Source organism: Sprattus sprattus (assembly GCF_963457725.1).
Source record: "Sprattus sprattus genome assembly, chromosome: 16".
Taxonomy (NCBI): Eukaryota; Metazoa; Chordata; class Actinopteri; order Clupeiformes; family Clupeidae; genus Sprattus; species Sprattus sprattus.
The window spans coordinates 13,642,167-13,660,499 of NC_137914.1; the positions used below are offsets into that span (position 1 = coordinate 13,642,167).

The 18,333-nt window shown below is 41.7% G+C and overlaps 1 protein-coding gene across 1 annotated transcript; it reads left to right on the forward strand.

The window, feature by feature from the left end:
- The first annotated feature begins 14,355 nt into the window (after positions 1-14,355).
- Positions 14,356-17,231, forward strand: abt1 (activator of basal transcription 1). The gene is made up of 4 exons (XM_080853501.1): positions 14,356-14,462; positions 14,748-15,143; positions 15,257-15,435; positions 16,834-17,231. The coding sequence occupies exons 2-4, from the start codon at positions 14,774-14,776 to the stop codon at positions 17,206-17,208; spliced, it is 924 nt and encodes a 307-aa protein (XP_080709627.1). The 5' UTR covers positions 14,356-14,462; positions 14,748-14,773; the 3' UTR covers positions 17,209-17,231.
- Positions 17,232-18,333: the final 1,102 nt, after the last annotated feature.

Genomic DNA, 18,333 nt, shown 5'->3' on the forward strand with positions numbered 1-18,333 from the left:
ACATTGTAGGAGCTCTAATTACAATGTATTTGGGTTTACAGTAAGACAGCTACAATGTACTCTTTTAGCAGACACTTCCATTTAAAAGCAACATAGTGCAGTGAGGGTATATCAGTACACTCAGTTTACTCTCATGATTTTGGTTTTGTTAGCTACAGGGAGCCACTGGCACTGTACAAATATCACCCTATACTAAGTTATAGTACAAAATCTAAAACTTTCTTAGTCCCCTTGGCTTGTATTTGAAGTAACCGTACAAAGAGTTTATCATGGAGTCAGAACTCTTGGTAAAAACCTTTTCTACTACACCTCTGAGGTTGCTTAAGCCATCAGCCAAGACAGTCTTCATCCAAAAAAGCTTGTGTCGTGGTATAAAAAATAATGTTCTTGTTTACCGAACCCATAAAAATGTGATGAATATGCATACTAAAATGTGTTATAAACTGATTGAAGTGACCAATGCATTTTGACAGCTGATGTGATGTTACCTTAGAAGATATTGAATATATTTCTTGCTAAAATGACATAGCATTATTAATCTGACAAACCCCACAAGTAGTTTAAATGCATGGTGGACATTTGTGTCTGGGGAAAGGTAATTATATCTCCAGACACAAAGGTATGCACAGTGCAGCATGTCTCAGCCAGTGGAGAGCACAGAGATGTCAGCAGTGGCTCTGACTTAATAGAGTGCATCATTAGGCACCGTGTGGCTCAGCCTCAGTGACTAAGAGCACAAGGACAGATGTAATTTCTAGAGACAGAACAGAACAGCCAGCTGTGGACTTAATGTTTCATGTTCCACCAGGGTCCATGAGGAAGAGGCCATTTGCAGAGGATAGTCTGTTCTCAGCATATGCAACTCTTGTTGGGACAGAGGAGGGGTTTTTGCCTGCTTTTCTGTTCATGTGAGATGTTTGGTTTGGCACTGATTGCTGAGCTAGCCACTGGGGAGATTAAGTTTTAGATGGTGAGTTTTTTGTGGATGTGTTTTGTTTTGAGGAGTGTGTTTTGAGGAGTTTGAAGCCCATCTCTGTAGAAAACAGGACTCTCAGTCTGTCTCTGTGTCATCTATGGCAGCTCAAATCATTTATATATGAATCCCTTCCCAACAAGATGGCATTCAAGCCTCTCTGTTGTGAAAAGATACCCCATTTCAGGCTGGATTTCTATATTAAAAGACACAGATGTTCCCCAAAAATGATGGTAGCACTAGCTCTTTGTTCGTTGGCCAGGCCATTTTGCTGTGCTAGAGTGGGTACATTATTAAAGCCACATGAGACGCCTTCATGTCATTCTCCCTTGTTAACTCTGACTTCATAAGAAATATCCGTCCATCTGTCTATCATGCACATCTATGGCAGGCAGCACATAACAGCACAGCTCATTACTACATACTTAGAAAATGGCCTTAACATGTGTCTCCCATCTTAGTTTAAACGTGGATAAAGGGGATGGTTCTTCCTCCAGCACCAAAGCCTTGCGCGTGATACCAGGAGGCTGGCAGCGGCCGGCAGCCTGTCTTAAATTAAAATTCATATTTAATATGGAAGACTAATTCTTTTAGGAGAGGCTTCACGATCTCCCCACTTAATGTGATTTGGAAGGGGCTTCACAGTTGCAGCAGCAGTGCATCCCTGGATGCTGAACAGAGCAGACATCCACTCCCAGATGCACACACACCCTGGTAAATATACTTTTTATGGTGATAAAACATCACTTAGGACCAGCAACATAATGGAGGGTTTTAATAATACATGGATAGCCCATCCTTGTTGTTTGTAAGTGAATGCATATGGGATATTGCGTTGCCTTCTGGATGGTTTACAGGGAGCTCTTGTTTGTTTACAGTCTCAGGATAAATCTAACTCAAATGAGATATTATTAAATATAGAACGCTCGTTATTACCATCCAGTGCATAGGTGGGCAAATAAACCTGTAATGAATGCAGTGGTTCCCAAACCTTTCATGGCAGGCTCCCCTTTGACAATGAAAAACATTTAGCACCCTCACCTTTAATTACAAAACAAAAACAGATGCCCAGAGAGATCAGCTGTTACATTGCTTTTTTAAACATTGTTTCTACATTTGAAGCGTTAAACATTTTCAAGTTCTTTCTTTCTTTTTTCTTTCTTTCTTAACATTACTTTATTTGATTTGATCAGAGCTCTTTTAAAACATTGAAACATTTTAAACTTCTCGGCGGTTGATCAATGCATACAACGTACATGTTAGGGGCCTGTCCATTGTATAAATAATTAGGCCTGCTAACCCTTCTCACAAATATGCACAACATTAGGCTCTGATCATATTATATAAGGTCAAAGTCGGCTATAAACTCATCACCAAAAAGGTTTTTTATTGGCTACTATGCTGTCATACAAAATATGACCTGCTGTTGGTTGTGTAGGTTTCTCATTCCATTGTTTCACCCTTTGCATAACAAAGGTAAATGTAAGTGCGGGGAACAAATATGTATACAGTTCCATTAATTATGTGGGTTGCCCACTGGAAACAACTGAATTAATGGAACTGTATACATACATATTTGTTCTCGTCAACAAACCACTGAACATTTAATAGTATAAGACTCATTTCTGTAATGAATGCATAGGCGTACTATTAATAAAATTAAATTCAATTACTCAATATAAGATCATCCTGGTTCACATAGAACATATGTATATGACAAATTGTATTTCTGTATGCCTGTGACATAATCTGATAATGGCATCCACGATAATGGGAAGAGAGCTACAGTATGTGCTGTCTGATGCACATTCTTCTGGTTCATTATTTCATATCTTGAACCCCATTTATGTATCTCAGCTAGCTAGTGTGATTGGACCCTAGGATTTTCATATCTGTGTCACATGTTGCTGTAGTGAAACCTGATCCAGACATTGAGAAATACGTGCATATATCTTAGTTTACATGCATACTGTACAAATGTGTGCATTGAAGCATATATGTGGCACCTTGTCTTTGCATATGTGATGTGTTATATGTTGGTGTCTCCCATATAAAACTAGGGACAGTGACAATTGTTAAGGGAAAGATGACTATCCCAATGGCACACCAAAGAGCACCAATGAAAACCAAGGCTTTGAATTCTATTAGTAGCTTATCATCAATCTGTCAGGTAGGGACTTCCACCTGTTCCCTAAAACCCAAATCCAAAGGATTGTGCAATTACTGAGAGGACAAGACATGGTAGCGAATTATATGATCAGGATTGCACCCGTATGCTTGGTCCATATCTGGCTTTTCATTGGTTTATGGAAATGTTAATCTTTTTCTACCTGGATAATCTCTGTTCACCAAAAACACTTTTTACCTTTGTATGTCACAATTGAACAGCAAATGTACCTAAAGAATTATTTTTTCCCCCCCTAATGACCAAAGTATCCGTGGGCCATCTGATGCCTCTCGTAGATGATTCCTGAGGATAGCACGCACAGAGATGTCTACCTCCTAACAGCAGATTAAGGGATATTTTTCTTTGTGTGACTGCAAACACCTAGGGCTTACAATGTTTTCACATTTCATAAGGCAGAGAATGATGTCATGGCAAACAGTTAAGGTCAAACACAATGGCATAATCAGAAGGTGACAAGAGTTTTAGTATTAGCACCATACTGTGCTGATAAACAGTGTGATGTTGAAAAACTGTGTTATTTATCAAATAAAAAGCATGTCATAATATAGATCGACCTAGGCTATATGAGCCATTTTGCTGATTGGGTCAAAAAACATTTCCATTCAAGCGGGTGTGTTGAAATGAGTTCAGTTTCTTAGTATCACGATCAGATACCATCTGAAAACCCCATTTCCAGGAAAAAAGAAATCCCTTGCGACTGAAGCAATGATAACTCTAGACATCATCAGTCCAGTGAAGATTTCTGGATGAGGAGATCATCAATAAATCAATAGCGTATAATCTGTGTATCTGTCTGCACTCTATGATTCTATATGGGTTGGCAGGACATATCTTCATTACACACCCTCCAACATTTCTGTTGGCATCAAAGTCAAAAATGAAATGATAGAGTCCACATTCACGAAATCAGGTCAATTACACTGATTAAATTAAACTGACCCGGGCTTTTGTTCCCCAAAGTGAACAGGGCATGGACTCAGGTATTTTTAATGTAAGGTCAAAGTTCGGCCAAGCAAGCTCCTCGTTGCCTGCGCAGTGACAGCGTGAGGAGATTTGTGAAACTGAGAGCATTGCAAGGGGGTTAACGTGCCATTGACTCCAGGTCTATTAAGATTCACTGATCTCAAAAGACACTTGACTCCCTATGAGCAGCTCTCTCATTGTAGGGCCTAACTACTGAACATTACAAATGAACTGACTCAGAATGTTTTGTTTGTTGAGTTTTTTCCATTACCAATACATTGCTTTTGCCCTGGTATCTTATAAGAGGATAAGACAACTATTATTTAATTGACATTCAGTATGACACTCGACTAAAAGCCAACCTGAGAGCATGCTGTTCAGTCTTTAAGAGGTTGCGTGGGTGAACTGTGGAAGGGAAAGACATTGCAAAGGATGTCTGGAAGGCTCTTCAAGGACATTTTGCACCATTTCGCATTTATCTAAAAAAAAAACGATTTACCTCTATAACTTGCTTGATAACCAGCAGAGCAAACTACTGATGCCTCTTAGGATTTCTTTAACATAAGATGCATCACCCCCACTCAAAAAGAAATTTAAGGGACTCAGCAAAAATCTACATTGTGTTTTGACACACTGCAAATTACCTGAAATAATAGGATATATTCAGAAATGCTTGTGAGCCTCAAATCTTTATTAGCCTATTTTACCATAGAGATGAACCTCTCAGCCTCAGTGCCAAATACAGGCTTGCCTGACACTCAGGCAGAACATACTCCTACTTCATGCAGTATGGGCTGCAAAGAAGGTGCTGCACATGAGTCATTAGCAAAAACAATGGGGATTGAAATACACAATAATAACTTTCACATCACAGATTAGTGCTCTTCCATTACACGTGTTTAACACAAAATAACTTCGATACACAATATGCTGTGAGAAATATAGTCGAATACAGCGACCTGTTCACGAAAGCAAAATGAAACAATGACCGCTCTGATCGGAGATGTCGGTGCATTGAGTGTGTGAGTTCATGTTTGAGTCTCTGTCCATGGTGCTGGAAAAGAGACCCCGATCAGTTATGATGTTGGTAATTTGCCTACCTGACATTTCCATCCTTGACGTGAAACGTGTTGATGGGGCAGACCGAGGCGTCCAGAAGTGCCAATCAGGAACTTGATAGACTCACTTCGTACATATGTAAATACTCCATACAGAACTTTCCGTCCGTCTCTAACATGTTAAACACTGTCCGTTGGCAGCCACGTCAAATTCCATTTCAACGGATGCTCTCTAGAATGAAAACCGTTCGGCATTACTTCTTTTCATGGATACTTATAAAAACATACATTTCTAGAAATTCTCCCTTTCGAGGCTTGCACATTGCCTCACAATTATGACGCTTCAAATTACTATCAAATCTCTTAAAAGCGTGGTTTCCCCCGCCTCTCGCTCTCTCCCCTCTCTCTCCCTCTCTCTGTCGGTGTGTGCGAGTATCTCCCTCTCTCTCTTCATTTAAGGAGGATTAGTGTGTATGTGTGTGTACGTATGGAAGAGAGCTAGAGCGCATGCATGCGCACCACATCCATGTACGAATGTGTGAAACTGATGAAATGGAATTGTTTTCTTCACCTCACTTTGAAATTCAGAAAATCGTTTCTATTCACCTACCGAGCCGACTCCGACACTGTTTGCCGTGTCTCCTTGGAGACTGAATAGCTTGAGGCAAACTAATATTGCACATACATATAGCAGCTGTGGTACAGGTGCACTAACAGTTAATTTCAGTTATTGCCATTCTGACTCAAAATAGACCTGACCATCACCTTTCATCTTATTTGTGCGTTTAGATGACACTGATAATCAGGAGATGGGAATTACACATTACTCATTTTTTTTGTTAAGGCACCTGTCATGTCCGTTTAAAGACATGCATAGACAATGTATGACACATTTCATAGAAAACTGTATAAATGCTCGGTGAAAGTCCATCTATTTAGGATGCAATCCATCTTTGTTTACCGCACCGCAGTCTCAACCCATGTGTCTCTCAGACAGACAATTGAGCTTCAAACAGGCAGAGAAGATTTCTGTCGAAATGCAGCACAGGAGGATTCCCAGTGCACATGCAACTTTAATAGCCACAGCCCCTGCAAACTTTCTCCTTTGCTATAAAAATACAAAGCTGGAATTATATATGCATGATTTCACTGAAGCCACTGCATGCTCATTTCAGTCGACCACTGGGCTTATCATCTGGGATCGCACATGACTGTTAATGTGCTGTGTTTGTGCCAACGTTGGCATGCATTTCCAGTTCATCTCATTTCAGATTTTATTTGGGGTAAAGAAAGTAGTTGTTGTCATTGTCACCAAATATTGCTTTTATGTACCCACAATCTCAGAACAAATCAGAATTAGTTTTCATAGGGTAATAGGGATTAACCCACTGACAACAAATGCCTTTTTTGTGCCTTTGAAACCCACTTCAGACATCACTGATGGCTGATTTCATCAGTGTGTGTCTACATTAAGGATAGGGGGCCTGTCTTATACATAATAAATCGTGTGAGGGTCAGAATACTCCTTTTTAGTCCCTTTGTAGTACACACAGCTAATAGCTAATCAAATATGTCAGCTACAGCTCAGCACACAAATGATGTCTCCTAAGAACATCAATACATTGACATATAGATTTTCTCCGGAGAAAGCAGTTCGTCATATGTGGTATAAAAAGTTCCTAGTACGTTCCCTCTCCATATGGCTATAAGGGGGAAACCCAAAAAGCTGACCACTGGGCCAGGAGACATGCGACTCCCTAAATTCCAAGTGTATCAGTATCTCATTTAACATACATTTATTCAAATCCTGTTTCAAAATGTACTGCATGTGGGCAGGGATTAAGCTTTTCTCTCTGAATGTTATATTTCTTGCCTCCATGTGGAGGAGATATTTATTCATTCTCTTTTTTCCTTCCATCCTTTCGAGCAATTGGAGGAATGAGCAGCCGTGCCTGTAAACTAGCCTTGCATTTTCCCTCATCAGACAGAACCCACCCTTCACACACACACACACACACACACACACACACACACACACACACACACACACACACACACACACACACACACACACACACACACACACACACACACACACACACAGCTCAGCACACTGATGAACCCCCAGTAAGTGGAAGACAGGACATGTGATGTGTGTTCAGTTCCATCCACACGCAGTGAGGAGGAGGCCCCTGGGGAGTAAGGAAAGGGAACTAGAAAATGCATTTCCTGAAGGAAATACCAGTGCATGAAATGCAAAAGTTAGGAAAGGAAGAAGAAAAGAAAGAAGAGTGAAAGAAGGAAAGAAGAAAGGAAAGAAGAGTGGAAGAAGGAAAGAAGAAAGGATAGAAGAGTGAAGAAAGGAGAGAAGAGAGGATGAAGGAAAGAAGAGTGAAAGAAGGAAAGAAGAAAAGAAAGAAGAGTGAAGAAAGGAAAGAAGAGTGGAAGAAGAAAAGAAAGAAGAGTGAAGAAAGGAAAGAAGAGTGAAAGAAGGAAATAATAGTTGAAGAAGGAAAGAAGAAAAGGAAAGAAGAGTGAAAGAAGGAAAGAAGAAAGGAGAGTGAAGAAAGGAAAGAAAAGTGAAAGAAGGAAAGAAGAGTGGAAGAAGGAAAGATGAGTGGAAGAAGGAAAGAAGAGTGAAAGAGAAAAAGAGAGTGAAAATATTGAAAAAAGGAGATAAAAATGGAGTGAAGAAGAGAGATTGAGTGTGAGAGAAAGTAGACTGAGAGAGAAAGATGGAGAGATGGAGAGAAAAAAAAATTGAGAATGGATGGTGTCTTAATGTTCCTAGTTACAGTTAAATTGAGAGGGACAGAGAGAGAAGAGGTTCCTTTGATTTGGCGCAGCTGTCAGTAAAGCACAGGTGCAAGCCAGTTTAAAGACCCTATTATGATGTCATAATGGCCCAATGTAAGTCAATGGGAGAAATTTATATTCGTTTTTCTTTAATATCTTAAAAAGTATAAAGTTTAGAAAAGTGAAAAATACATAGCATAAGTGTCGTTTACAAGACCTACGCGACAAAGTTTGAATGAAGTTTCTACGTTAAGCGGTTCGGGCTGAATTAATCGCAGAAAAAGGTAACAAGAATAAGAAGAAGAAGAAGAAGAAGAAGAAGAAGCCTAGGAATAACAATACAGGGCATTTCATGCACTGTAATGAAGGGAGTGGATCAGCAACCCCCTACACACACGCAGACACACACACACACACACACACACACACACACACACACTCACACACACTCACACACACACACACACACACACACACACACACACAATCCTGTCCCAACCCCTCTCCGCTGCTGCTTTTGGGCAACTGTGTGTGTCTCTGTGTGCTGTGTGTGTGTGTGTGTATGTGTGTGTGTGTGTGTGTGTGTGTGTGTGTGTGTGTGTGTGTGTGTGTGTGTGTGTGTGTGTGTGTGTGTGTGTGTGTGTGTGTGTGTGTGTGTGTGTGTGTGTGTACGTGTGTGTGCACATGTGTGTGTGTGTGAGAGTGTGTGTGTGTGTGTGTGTGTGTGTGTGTGTGTGTGTGTGTGTGTGTGTGTGTGTGTGTGTGTGTGTGTGTGTGTGTGTGTGTGTGTGAGTGTGAGAGTGTTCTAGGGGGAATATTGAAGTGTCTAACTTCCATGCTGGCTCCAAGCAAGACTGGGCAAGGGAACCCAAACCAGTCCGCCTTGACATCTCATCCTCCTTAAGGCATGGTGGGTGCAAGACCACAAAGCCAACCGCCACCCCCCTACCCCGCCACCCCCAAACCTCATGCCCGCCACCCCCCACCCCCCACCACCCATCCCCAACTAGATCCAAAGTGATAATTTCACACTTCCCTTGCTTACGTTTTGATGTGCCGACGATTTGTCTCTTTCAGGGGAAATTGTTTTGACCTGTAGCCAGCTGACTGACGGTGACGGCTTGACTCACGTAGCCCGTGGAATTACTGCCTCTAAGAACGCCCTGCTCTGCTTGTCGCGCGGCTGACAGAATGATTATCATAACAATGCAAGCGCTCATCAGTGAGTGGAAAATGAAATGACCCAACTTTGACAGAGGCCTTATTTAGCTGTAGGTGCCGAGATTATTTACGAGGAAGCCTTTAGAAAAAAATGACATACCCCCCCCTATACCAGAAGCTGTTCATACAGCATTTGGCTAACATGTTAGAACTTTGTCACCAGCAACAGCTGACAAATGCTACTCCTGTGTGGTGCCTTTGATATGTGGGCCTTGCGGAAGGCTAATCTGCATAGAGGCATTCCATTTGTTGTGTGGAGCATGATTGGTTTGGCTCCATTTAGCTCTCTGTTCAAATCACTTCTTTCAGAGCGCCGTGCGCAGGGATGAAATGCCTTGCCACTGCGGATTATGCATATACGTATGTGAGGGAGAACAGTATCTCCTGCTGCTCATTTGCACATCTGCTTTTTCCCCTCGATCAATATTTATACACAGTAAATAAATAATCACTGCCAGTAGCCCCCTGGGCATCATTGCGATATTTATGGGAAGTTAGGTGTGAGGGAGGACGAGATAGAGCCTTCTCGTTTGCCTTGTGTCGTTCTCTCTTCCTTTTTTTGTCTCCCTCTCTTTCGCTCTCTCTCAGTCTTCCATCCGCTGTTGATCTGGGTAACGTTTGTCACCTCTGAAGCGGGTATTCCTCTGACACACCTAATGGTTCGAGAAAGCCAGCTGCGGCGGATTGAGGGTGCATGGAAGACGGTAACCGGTGTTGTCACGGCGGTCCAGACAGATGGCTCCAGGTTTCTTTCCCCCCCGCTGCTGTTCCCCTGCCCTGTTAGAGATGCTCTTTGATGTTCACTCCAGCTTGGTCCAAAACTTTCCATCCCAAAGAGAGCACAAGAGAGCACAAGAGAGCCCAACACTCGCTGAGTGCTTCATGATGCCACCCTTAAGTGTTGTATTCATGCCATGGCATTGTTTGCACTATGCCTGCTGTACTGTTATTTTTGCCAATTCCGTTTTATTTTCTTCCCGTCAGTCTATTGCCATAAAAATAGCAAATGCCAAACGGTGCATGGTCACCTGAGAAAGAGCCCCTAAAATTAAGTGCTATGAATTGGCATAATTTAATGCCTTTTCAGCCGTGTCAGAAAAATCATCCTCCAGGTTGAATAAAATGTAAAACCCCTGGAAATTGCAACAGAACCAACCACTCAGCCACTTAGATACCGTCACAAATGTCTGGAAACATTCCCCCTCCAATTTCCCTCACTTCCAGCTGTTTTTTTCCTCCGTGCATGTCACAACCGGTTCATACCATGCCAATGTTCAAGCTGTTTTGTATGCGTCCTGATTCGGTGGACAGTGTCCTGTCAAATTCATGTCTTAAGCTGTCACTCATGGGACGAATCACACCGACACTCACAAATTTACTCTGCAAGGCATTTCGGATGTGTCATAGCGGCCTTTTCTCTACAAATTTTCTATTGCCCAGGACCTACATGAACTTTTACTGGGAGGGTGACTCATGAAACTGACTTAAGTAGACTATATTTGTTAGTGTTGTTATACTTGCATCACCACTTCTTTTCTGGGGTACCTAGACAGTGACAGACATAGACAGCCTTGAATGATATTAATGTGTCCACACATACTGAAAATCGAGTAAAATCATGTAGGGAATTCAAGTAAATTCGTTCACACCTGTAAGTTCTTCATCTGAGCTTGTTTGTCAAAGATCGTTCTGTTGATGAACATGTTACATGTCATTAATACAGCACGGACAAACATTTGCATAACAGCCATTCTTTCAAAGCTTAAAAATGTATTGCCACAAATATATAAAATAGTCAGAATGTTCTAGAGAAAAAGACTGAAGTGCAGCTGTTCTCCACTGAAGCATTCACAGTATATTCACTGCACTAGAACTTCTCAGAGCCTTCTCTGTGCCATCTTGAACGTGTGAGAAAAAAGGACAGAAAAGGGTTGGAGATTCCCCTCTCCATCTTCATGTTTTTTTATATAACAGCTTTCAAAAGGAAACACACACACACACACACACACACACACACACACACACACACACACACACACACACACACACTTCCACTACCCTTGGGTTTTGGACCTGGTGTTCAGGGTTATATTTAAACAGGCAGGCATACCACCGGCAAGAATGAGGAGCACTTAGTAAGCCCAGGTCATCCTGCTCAATAATACAGGAGTACACACGTGTGACAGGCACGCCTGTGCATATTAAACTCCACCATGGACACCCCTGCAGGGATGGACCGACTCTGAACGGCAAAGAGAGAGAAAGAGAAAGAGAGAGAGAGAGAGAGAGAGAGAGAGAGATAGAGAGTGAGAGTGAGAGAGGAGAAGAAAGTGAGCGAAAGATTGGTAGCTCTGCCTCAGTGTCTTTCCTCCTTGCAGAGTCAAACCCTCTTTACCAAATCCGCCATGCTCTGGCACACAGCTCCTCACACGCTCTGTGTCCTCTGAGGCGTCTCAGTGGTTTAGCGGCAGCTCAGGGGGTTCCGTGTTTGAGGCTCTCTCCACGCCTCACGGGTCGCAGTGCCTGACACTGATGCTTGCTCCTTAATCAAGCACTGAGCTTATCTTTACCCAGATGATGTTCCAGATGTAAGGGCCGCGCTGTACAATGATTACACATGGGATATATGTTGTTTATTGTGCCAGTGCTCATAGAGTGTTTATTTCATAAATGCTTCATTACCAGGTGTCCTATTCTGCATTGTACTGCTCAGTATGTCAACACTTTTTTCCAGCACCCCACATAGTGAGATAATGGCCCGCATTTGTATTGGTCATTTGTTTTTTAATTGTAAGAAATAAGAACACATGGATGCATTCTTTTACCCACCTCACACATGAGCCACTTGTGCCAATGTGACATGTATTTAAAAGTGTCACGTCAAAAGCATCAACCTGGCTCATATTAATGCAACATAGCCAAGCTTTTTTAAAAGCTGGCTTTCATCCGGTGGCTTAGATGAGAGCAGTGAAGGCGGTCATCAAGTGGCTTTGACAGCCCTCAATCAAACTGTGTAGATGTGGGGGCGGTAAACTCACAAAAACGTAAACAGGTGTTTGCGAGCCGAAATGCAGACAACAAATGTTTCTTATTCAGTGAGATAGATATTATATCAAAGCATTGGTAACATGTCCCATTGTCCCCCAAAAACATTCCCCCCGTCCCACATTTAGTCTATTTGCATGTGGTCACCCTACTCCAAGGGTGCATACAATTTCTTAAGGGACTCTTCTGTAATATCTTAAGTTTCTTCATGATGTCTTTTCCAAATTAGTATCACTTTCTGGTAACATTATGAATTATTACGGAGTCCTTCACAGCTACAACTGGCAACAAATCTGGTATAGGGCCATCATACTGATATGGTTTTAAAAAGAACCATCACAGTTTTTTTCTAAGGGAAAATCCCTCATGGGTTATAGATTGCACATTTTCTCTCAGATGGTAGTAGCGCGACCGCCGTGAACTCCTTGAATCACTTTGTGCCACTACCGTTATGGGGGTCATTCATCATCATGATATACTCCACTGCTCAGCAATAAAACAAAGGGTTTCCTGCAATACTGCTCATCACAAATCAGTGACTCATGCACAACTCTAACAGACTAGTATACTTTACCAGTAGATAAAGAACGGGTACAAAATCTCTCCAAATTGATTTGGCCATGTGTTTTTATTATTGTACACATCTTAAGGTTTAGGTCACTAATGGCTTTGTGCAACTACTACTCTGTTATTTATCTGTCTGTAGGGCACTTTTGTCCTTAGTGACTACCCATTGTCATCAGATGGGTTGCAGGGAAATGTGTTTCAGCTGAGTAGATCTACACATGCCTGAGGGGACCACGAGGAGAATCAGCTCCCTGGATTCTCATATCCCCTCCCAGGGACTGCACCTTAAAAAAGGGTTCTTCACTTGTTGCCATCAAAGAATATTTCAAAGTTCTCCCCAAGCCTCATAATTTACCTTAAAGGCTATACCTTTCATGGAGGTGTTTTATGTAGCACTCTTATAGGAAGCTAATATCTGACTTAAAAACTTCTGATAAGCTGTTTCATGCTACATGAACCATACAAGGAATGGTTCATATGGTGAAAAGCTTAAGAACCTTTTAGATGTGAAAGTATATGCATCATGGCATTACTCCATTTCACATTCATACACAGTATATCCATAAACATTCAACAGTTCTGAACTTGCTAGACCTTTAACTCACATACCTTATGGGCCCTAACATTTCAACAAGATGAAGCCCATTTTTCATCATAAACTAGTTCAGGTGAGGAATTGCAAACCATCCTCTGAATGAAAACTGGCTTATTGGTTACCGTGGCAGCCCATGAGGCCATTCTAAAGGTAGCAGTCAGCAGGGCTCATCTATCAAAGGAAGTGCAGAGCCTTGCTCTCTCAGTCTGGGCGTCTGGGCAAGTCTGATAGGGTGGCACTTAAACAACATAATCCACTGAGCATTCTTCATGGCCCCCATCATCATCCTGCAAAGCAAATGCAGGAAAGTATGCCCTCTGACTGTGCGATAAGATCTATTTCCCCCGCTGCTTATAAATAAAGAAATCACCTCTCAAAAGGATGACGTACAGTAATTGAGATTCAGGTGTGAAGGAGGTGTATGTGTGTGTGCGTGTTGGTGAGCGAGAGAGTGACTGTGTGTGTGTGTATGTGTGTCTGAGTATAAGAGAGAGAGTTTTTGTGTGATGAGACCTGCTTTTTCATATGGGCATGTCTTACATATTCCTCCATTTATTTTGCCTATAAAGCATGCTGTTACACATGCACACACAAAGAGAGGGGGTGGTGGCGCATTTCTGGAGAAAACATGTCATGTGTATGAACCCTTGTGGTTGGATTCTGAGGTTTTATCGCCACCCCGTGTTAAACCAGGTTAACAGCAAGCGATTTAATAGGGGTGATGCACAACATGTATCGAGGTTTGTGATTTGAATCATTTCCTCTCGAATTCCTATACGATACACAACCTTTCCCTCAAAAATCTAAAGCCTCATAATCCTGGTCGATATTTGTCATGCATGAAAGAACACAAAATAGCTATAAAGAACCGGATTATAATGGAAGGTCCTGGAGTTCTTGAACGCGCCCCCGAATTATCTGCGCATGTGCATTCTATTCAAGCCAACAACACGTGTTCAACCATAGACTGCAGAATGTACTTGGAATGCATAGAGTGAGACAACTTCTCCAGAATACTGCAGTCATCAGATTAAACTTGTTAAATTAACAGTAAAGGTATGTAAAGCGTCTGATATTACCCGAGATACTGGGTTTGACCTGTTTAATGAGGAGAGACACTGTCAGCCTAACCTACTCTTTGCTTGAGCTAGCATCATTAGCTAGTTTGTTGTATAGCTCGTACTTGATTCATCATGAGTCCATTTGATGCGGATTGTTGCATGAGTAAGAGCACCATGTCGGTTAAATAAAAGTGTTATAAATAATTAATATGTGAAATATTATGTGAAGTATACCTGTGTCAAGCTTAGACTAACGTTACCCTATCTCCCCACTACTCAGCTAATCACCATTCGCGTCTGTCCAAAATGACAACAGAGCTTGAGCGTGGTGTCGTAGTGACCCAAGATACGACCTGTGAGGACGACAAAATGCTTAAAATGCATAATACTGAGCCTTTAGAGGGTGTTGGTCAGAGTGAGAGTGCTGCAGAGGACCACGACGAAGACCAGGATGAAGAGAATGATTCAGAGGGGGACCAGGAGCAAGATGACAGCATAGCCAATTCTGTTGAAGAGGAACAACCTATGGATGAGGAAGATGAACAAGACCATAAAAAGAAAACTTTGCCAGGAATAGTGTATATAGGACATATACCTCCTAGGCTAAGACCCAGATATCTAAGGACCATGCTTGGTGCTTACGGTGAAATCGGGAGAGTTTTCCTTAATCCTGAAAGTAAGAACTCACTTACACTAGAACCATAAACAAATAGAAGTTTAGCGTGTAAATGCATGTCAATCAATGGCTATGTGGTACTTTCTTTGACCAATTTTAGTTTCTGCCCTCAGGTAAATTGGTCCGCAGGAAGAAAAAGAAGCAATCGGGAAGCAATGCCAGCCATTTTACTGAGGGCTGGGTGGAGTTCAGAGATAAGCGCATAGCCAAAAGGGTTGCCGTCACCCTGAATAACACACCCATTGGAAACCGCAAGAAAAGTCGTTTTGCAGCTGACCTATGGGCCATAAAGGTACATTTATTTTATAGACAATCTTGCAAAAATACCTAAGTTAATTTAAAGGCCAGGGAGAGACCTGGGGCCGTATTCACAAAGAATCTTAGGGCTAAAAGTAGCTCATAAGTGGCGAATTTAGGAGAAACTCCTAAAAATAATGGGCGTGTCAGTCTTAAATGTAGGACTCCTAATTTTTTTTACTAAGAGCAATTCACAAAATATTTTATCCCTAAAAGTAGCACCTAAGTCTAGGACAGCTTAAAACTCCTCATGAGGACTCCTAAGTCACTAAGACCTATTCACAAACCGTGAAGGTATTAATATTGTCGTAGAATTAGCGCGGGATGCAATGACGCCTTTAAACAACGATGTGTCCCGAAGTGAAATGTTTGGAAACATAAAGATAGGCTATTTGGCTTCGCGGAAAAGGCAAATGACGACACTGGGGATCATCATTCCGCCGTTTAATTCATCAAACTATCAACGCACTGTAGACCCCACATCATCCAACAGTTGGATGTACCGATGACTTGTGCATTTCAACGCAGAGCGGTCTGCAGCAGGTTTTTGAGAACTTACCAGCTGGATGCCGCTGGGGTGACAGTGGCTATTGGTCCTGGGACCAGTAGGCTTTCGCTTAGGCTATACGTTTCACGTTCGTTTCGCTTTGATCAATTAAGATCGGAGGGCTTAAAGGGCCGCATGTGCTGATATTTGAAGTGGTCAAGGGCTGGAAATATAATAGCCTTACAGTTTGCTGGGTGCTTTAATTATTACTGCCTTGATTACATGCAATTGCCATATTTTATATTGATCGCTTTATATTTCTCTTAACGTGCAAAGTGTCATTCCCGTTGGATGCACAAACTTGTCATCATGCGTGTGCATTCTGCTAACTGCACTGTCCATAACTATTTAATATGACTTAATTTGAAGCCTAGGTTATTCTCTTATTTTCAGTCGATATAGTGGGATTGTTAGAGAGACGTCACGAATGAGTTTTTAATGAGAGAGCCTGTCAACAACCAATCACCGTCCTCACCCCTTCTAAACTCGTGCATGAGAAGCGACGTCATCCATAGCAACAGAGTTTTTATCTTAAGCTTAGGAGTTGGTATTATCCTTAGTATGAGTAGGTCTCAGAGCCGTTGTGAATCACTTTTAAGAAATTACTCCTACGTAAAAGGTTTTAGCGCGAGTTAGGATCACTCCTAGTGGTAAGATAAAAGGCTTTGTGAATACGGCCCCTGATCTTAATTGAGTGTGTGCTCATTTTTTGTTGGTATTTTCAATGTACGTATATAGGGTTTATAATAATCAGAAAGGCATTTATTTTTCACTTCTCCTTATTTATTAGTGCTATCCTTATTGTCACTATCAAACCTCACCTGCTGTCCTCTTACTGTGCCCCAGTATCTACACAGGTTTAACTGGTGCCACCTGAGCGAGCGGCTGGCCTACGAACAGACTGTGTACCACCAGCGCATGAGGACAGAAATTGCTCAGGCCAAGAAGGAGACCAACTTCTACTTGGCCAGTGTGGAGAAGAGCCAGAACCTGGACAAGATCCGGAAAAAGAAGGAGAAGAAGGGCGAAAAGATGGAGGAGAAGTCGTGGGACTTCAAACAGCGGCGCACCGAGGTAGAGATTCAGATGGGCAAGAACAAGGGCCTGTCGAAGAAGAACCTTCAGAAGGCTCAGGAGAAAGCCAAGGTCATCCAGCAGAAGGCCCAGTCCAACACCTCTCTGCTGGCCAAGATCTTCAACAGTGGAAGAGCACAGGACTGATGGATTCAAACATCAATATTTGGATAAACTGGGTATACATAGACTTTACCAGGATCAGTGGTGTGGCACTGGGATTGTGCTTCCTCTGGTCTTTCAGACTAAATGGATCTGTGCTTAGAAACCTTTGGAATATTCTTTTTTCCATAACTCATCTGTCAATGAGTTCCATCCAGGTCACTTACAAATGAACTTAAGGGGTGTGTTTGTTTGACTAACAGGACAGGCAATTGAATATCATCCAAAGAGGTGAATTAAATGGTAGAGTTTTATAACGTTGCATGCAAAGGAAATCACACACAGGTGCAAACTGTTAAGTACATTTGAAAATTGACATGAAACTCAAGATGTTTATTTTCCCATTAAAAAATGAAATAATATGGCATACAAATCTAGTGTGCACGTAACACTTTAAAATCTCAAGTCAATTCTCAGTTGGAAATTATTTATATTCCCTTTGCCCTGGCAGTCAAGAATCATTGTACTTGCTTTCAGAATCACAATGTAACTGTTGTCAGGAGAGGGCAAAAATAACGACGAGAACTAGGACTAATCTAAAATATACAGTCAAAGTCAAGTAGTGAGTACGCTTAACATGTAAACATATTGTCAGACATTCTGTTCTAGTTGGATGTTTTAAACACTTGAGTAATCTTCACCATTCACTTGCAATGCAACATGATTTAAATGGAGGCTGTCAGTATTAAATTAATTATCAGTTTGCTGTGTGATAATTATAACAGTCCTTCCTCCTTATTACCCGCTTTAAGCTGGTGTTGAGGGCAAAGCATCTACGTATTGGATTCTCCCGTTAAAGGCGAGGACCCCTTTTCTGGCAAAGGGTTGTTGATGTTTAAGAAAACCTGCCAATCAAATTATACCCCTCCCTTCCTATTGATTGGCTGGAACCGTGAATGGCCTGGTCTGAGCCAATTTCTTTGTATAACAGTACTAGGACTGAGTTCAAACACCAGAGTTTGATTTAAACATATATCGTACAGACAGCTAGGGGACTGTGAGGAGCTGTTTGTTAAAGTTGACCAAAACTACCAGAATAAAATCGTACCCTTTAAAGATTTATTTTCTTCTGATATGCTCTTCCTTTGGCTAACCACACCTTCCACCTCG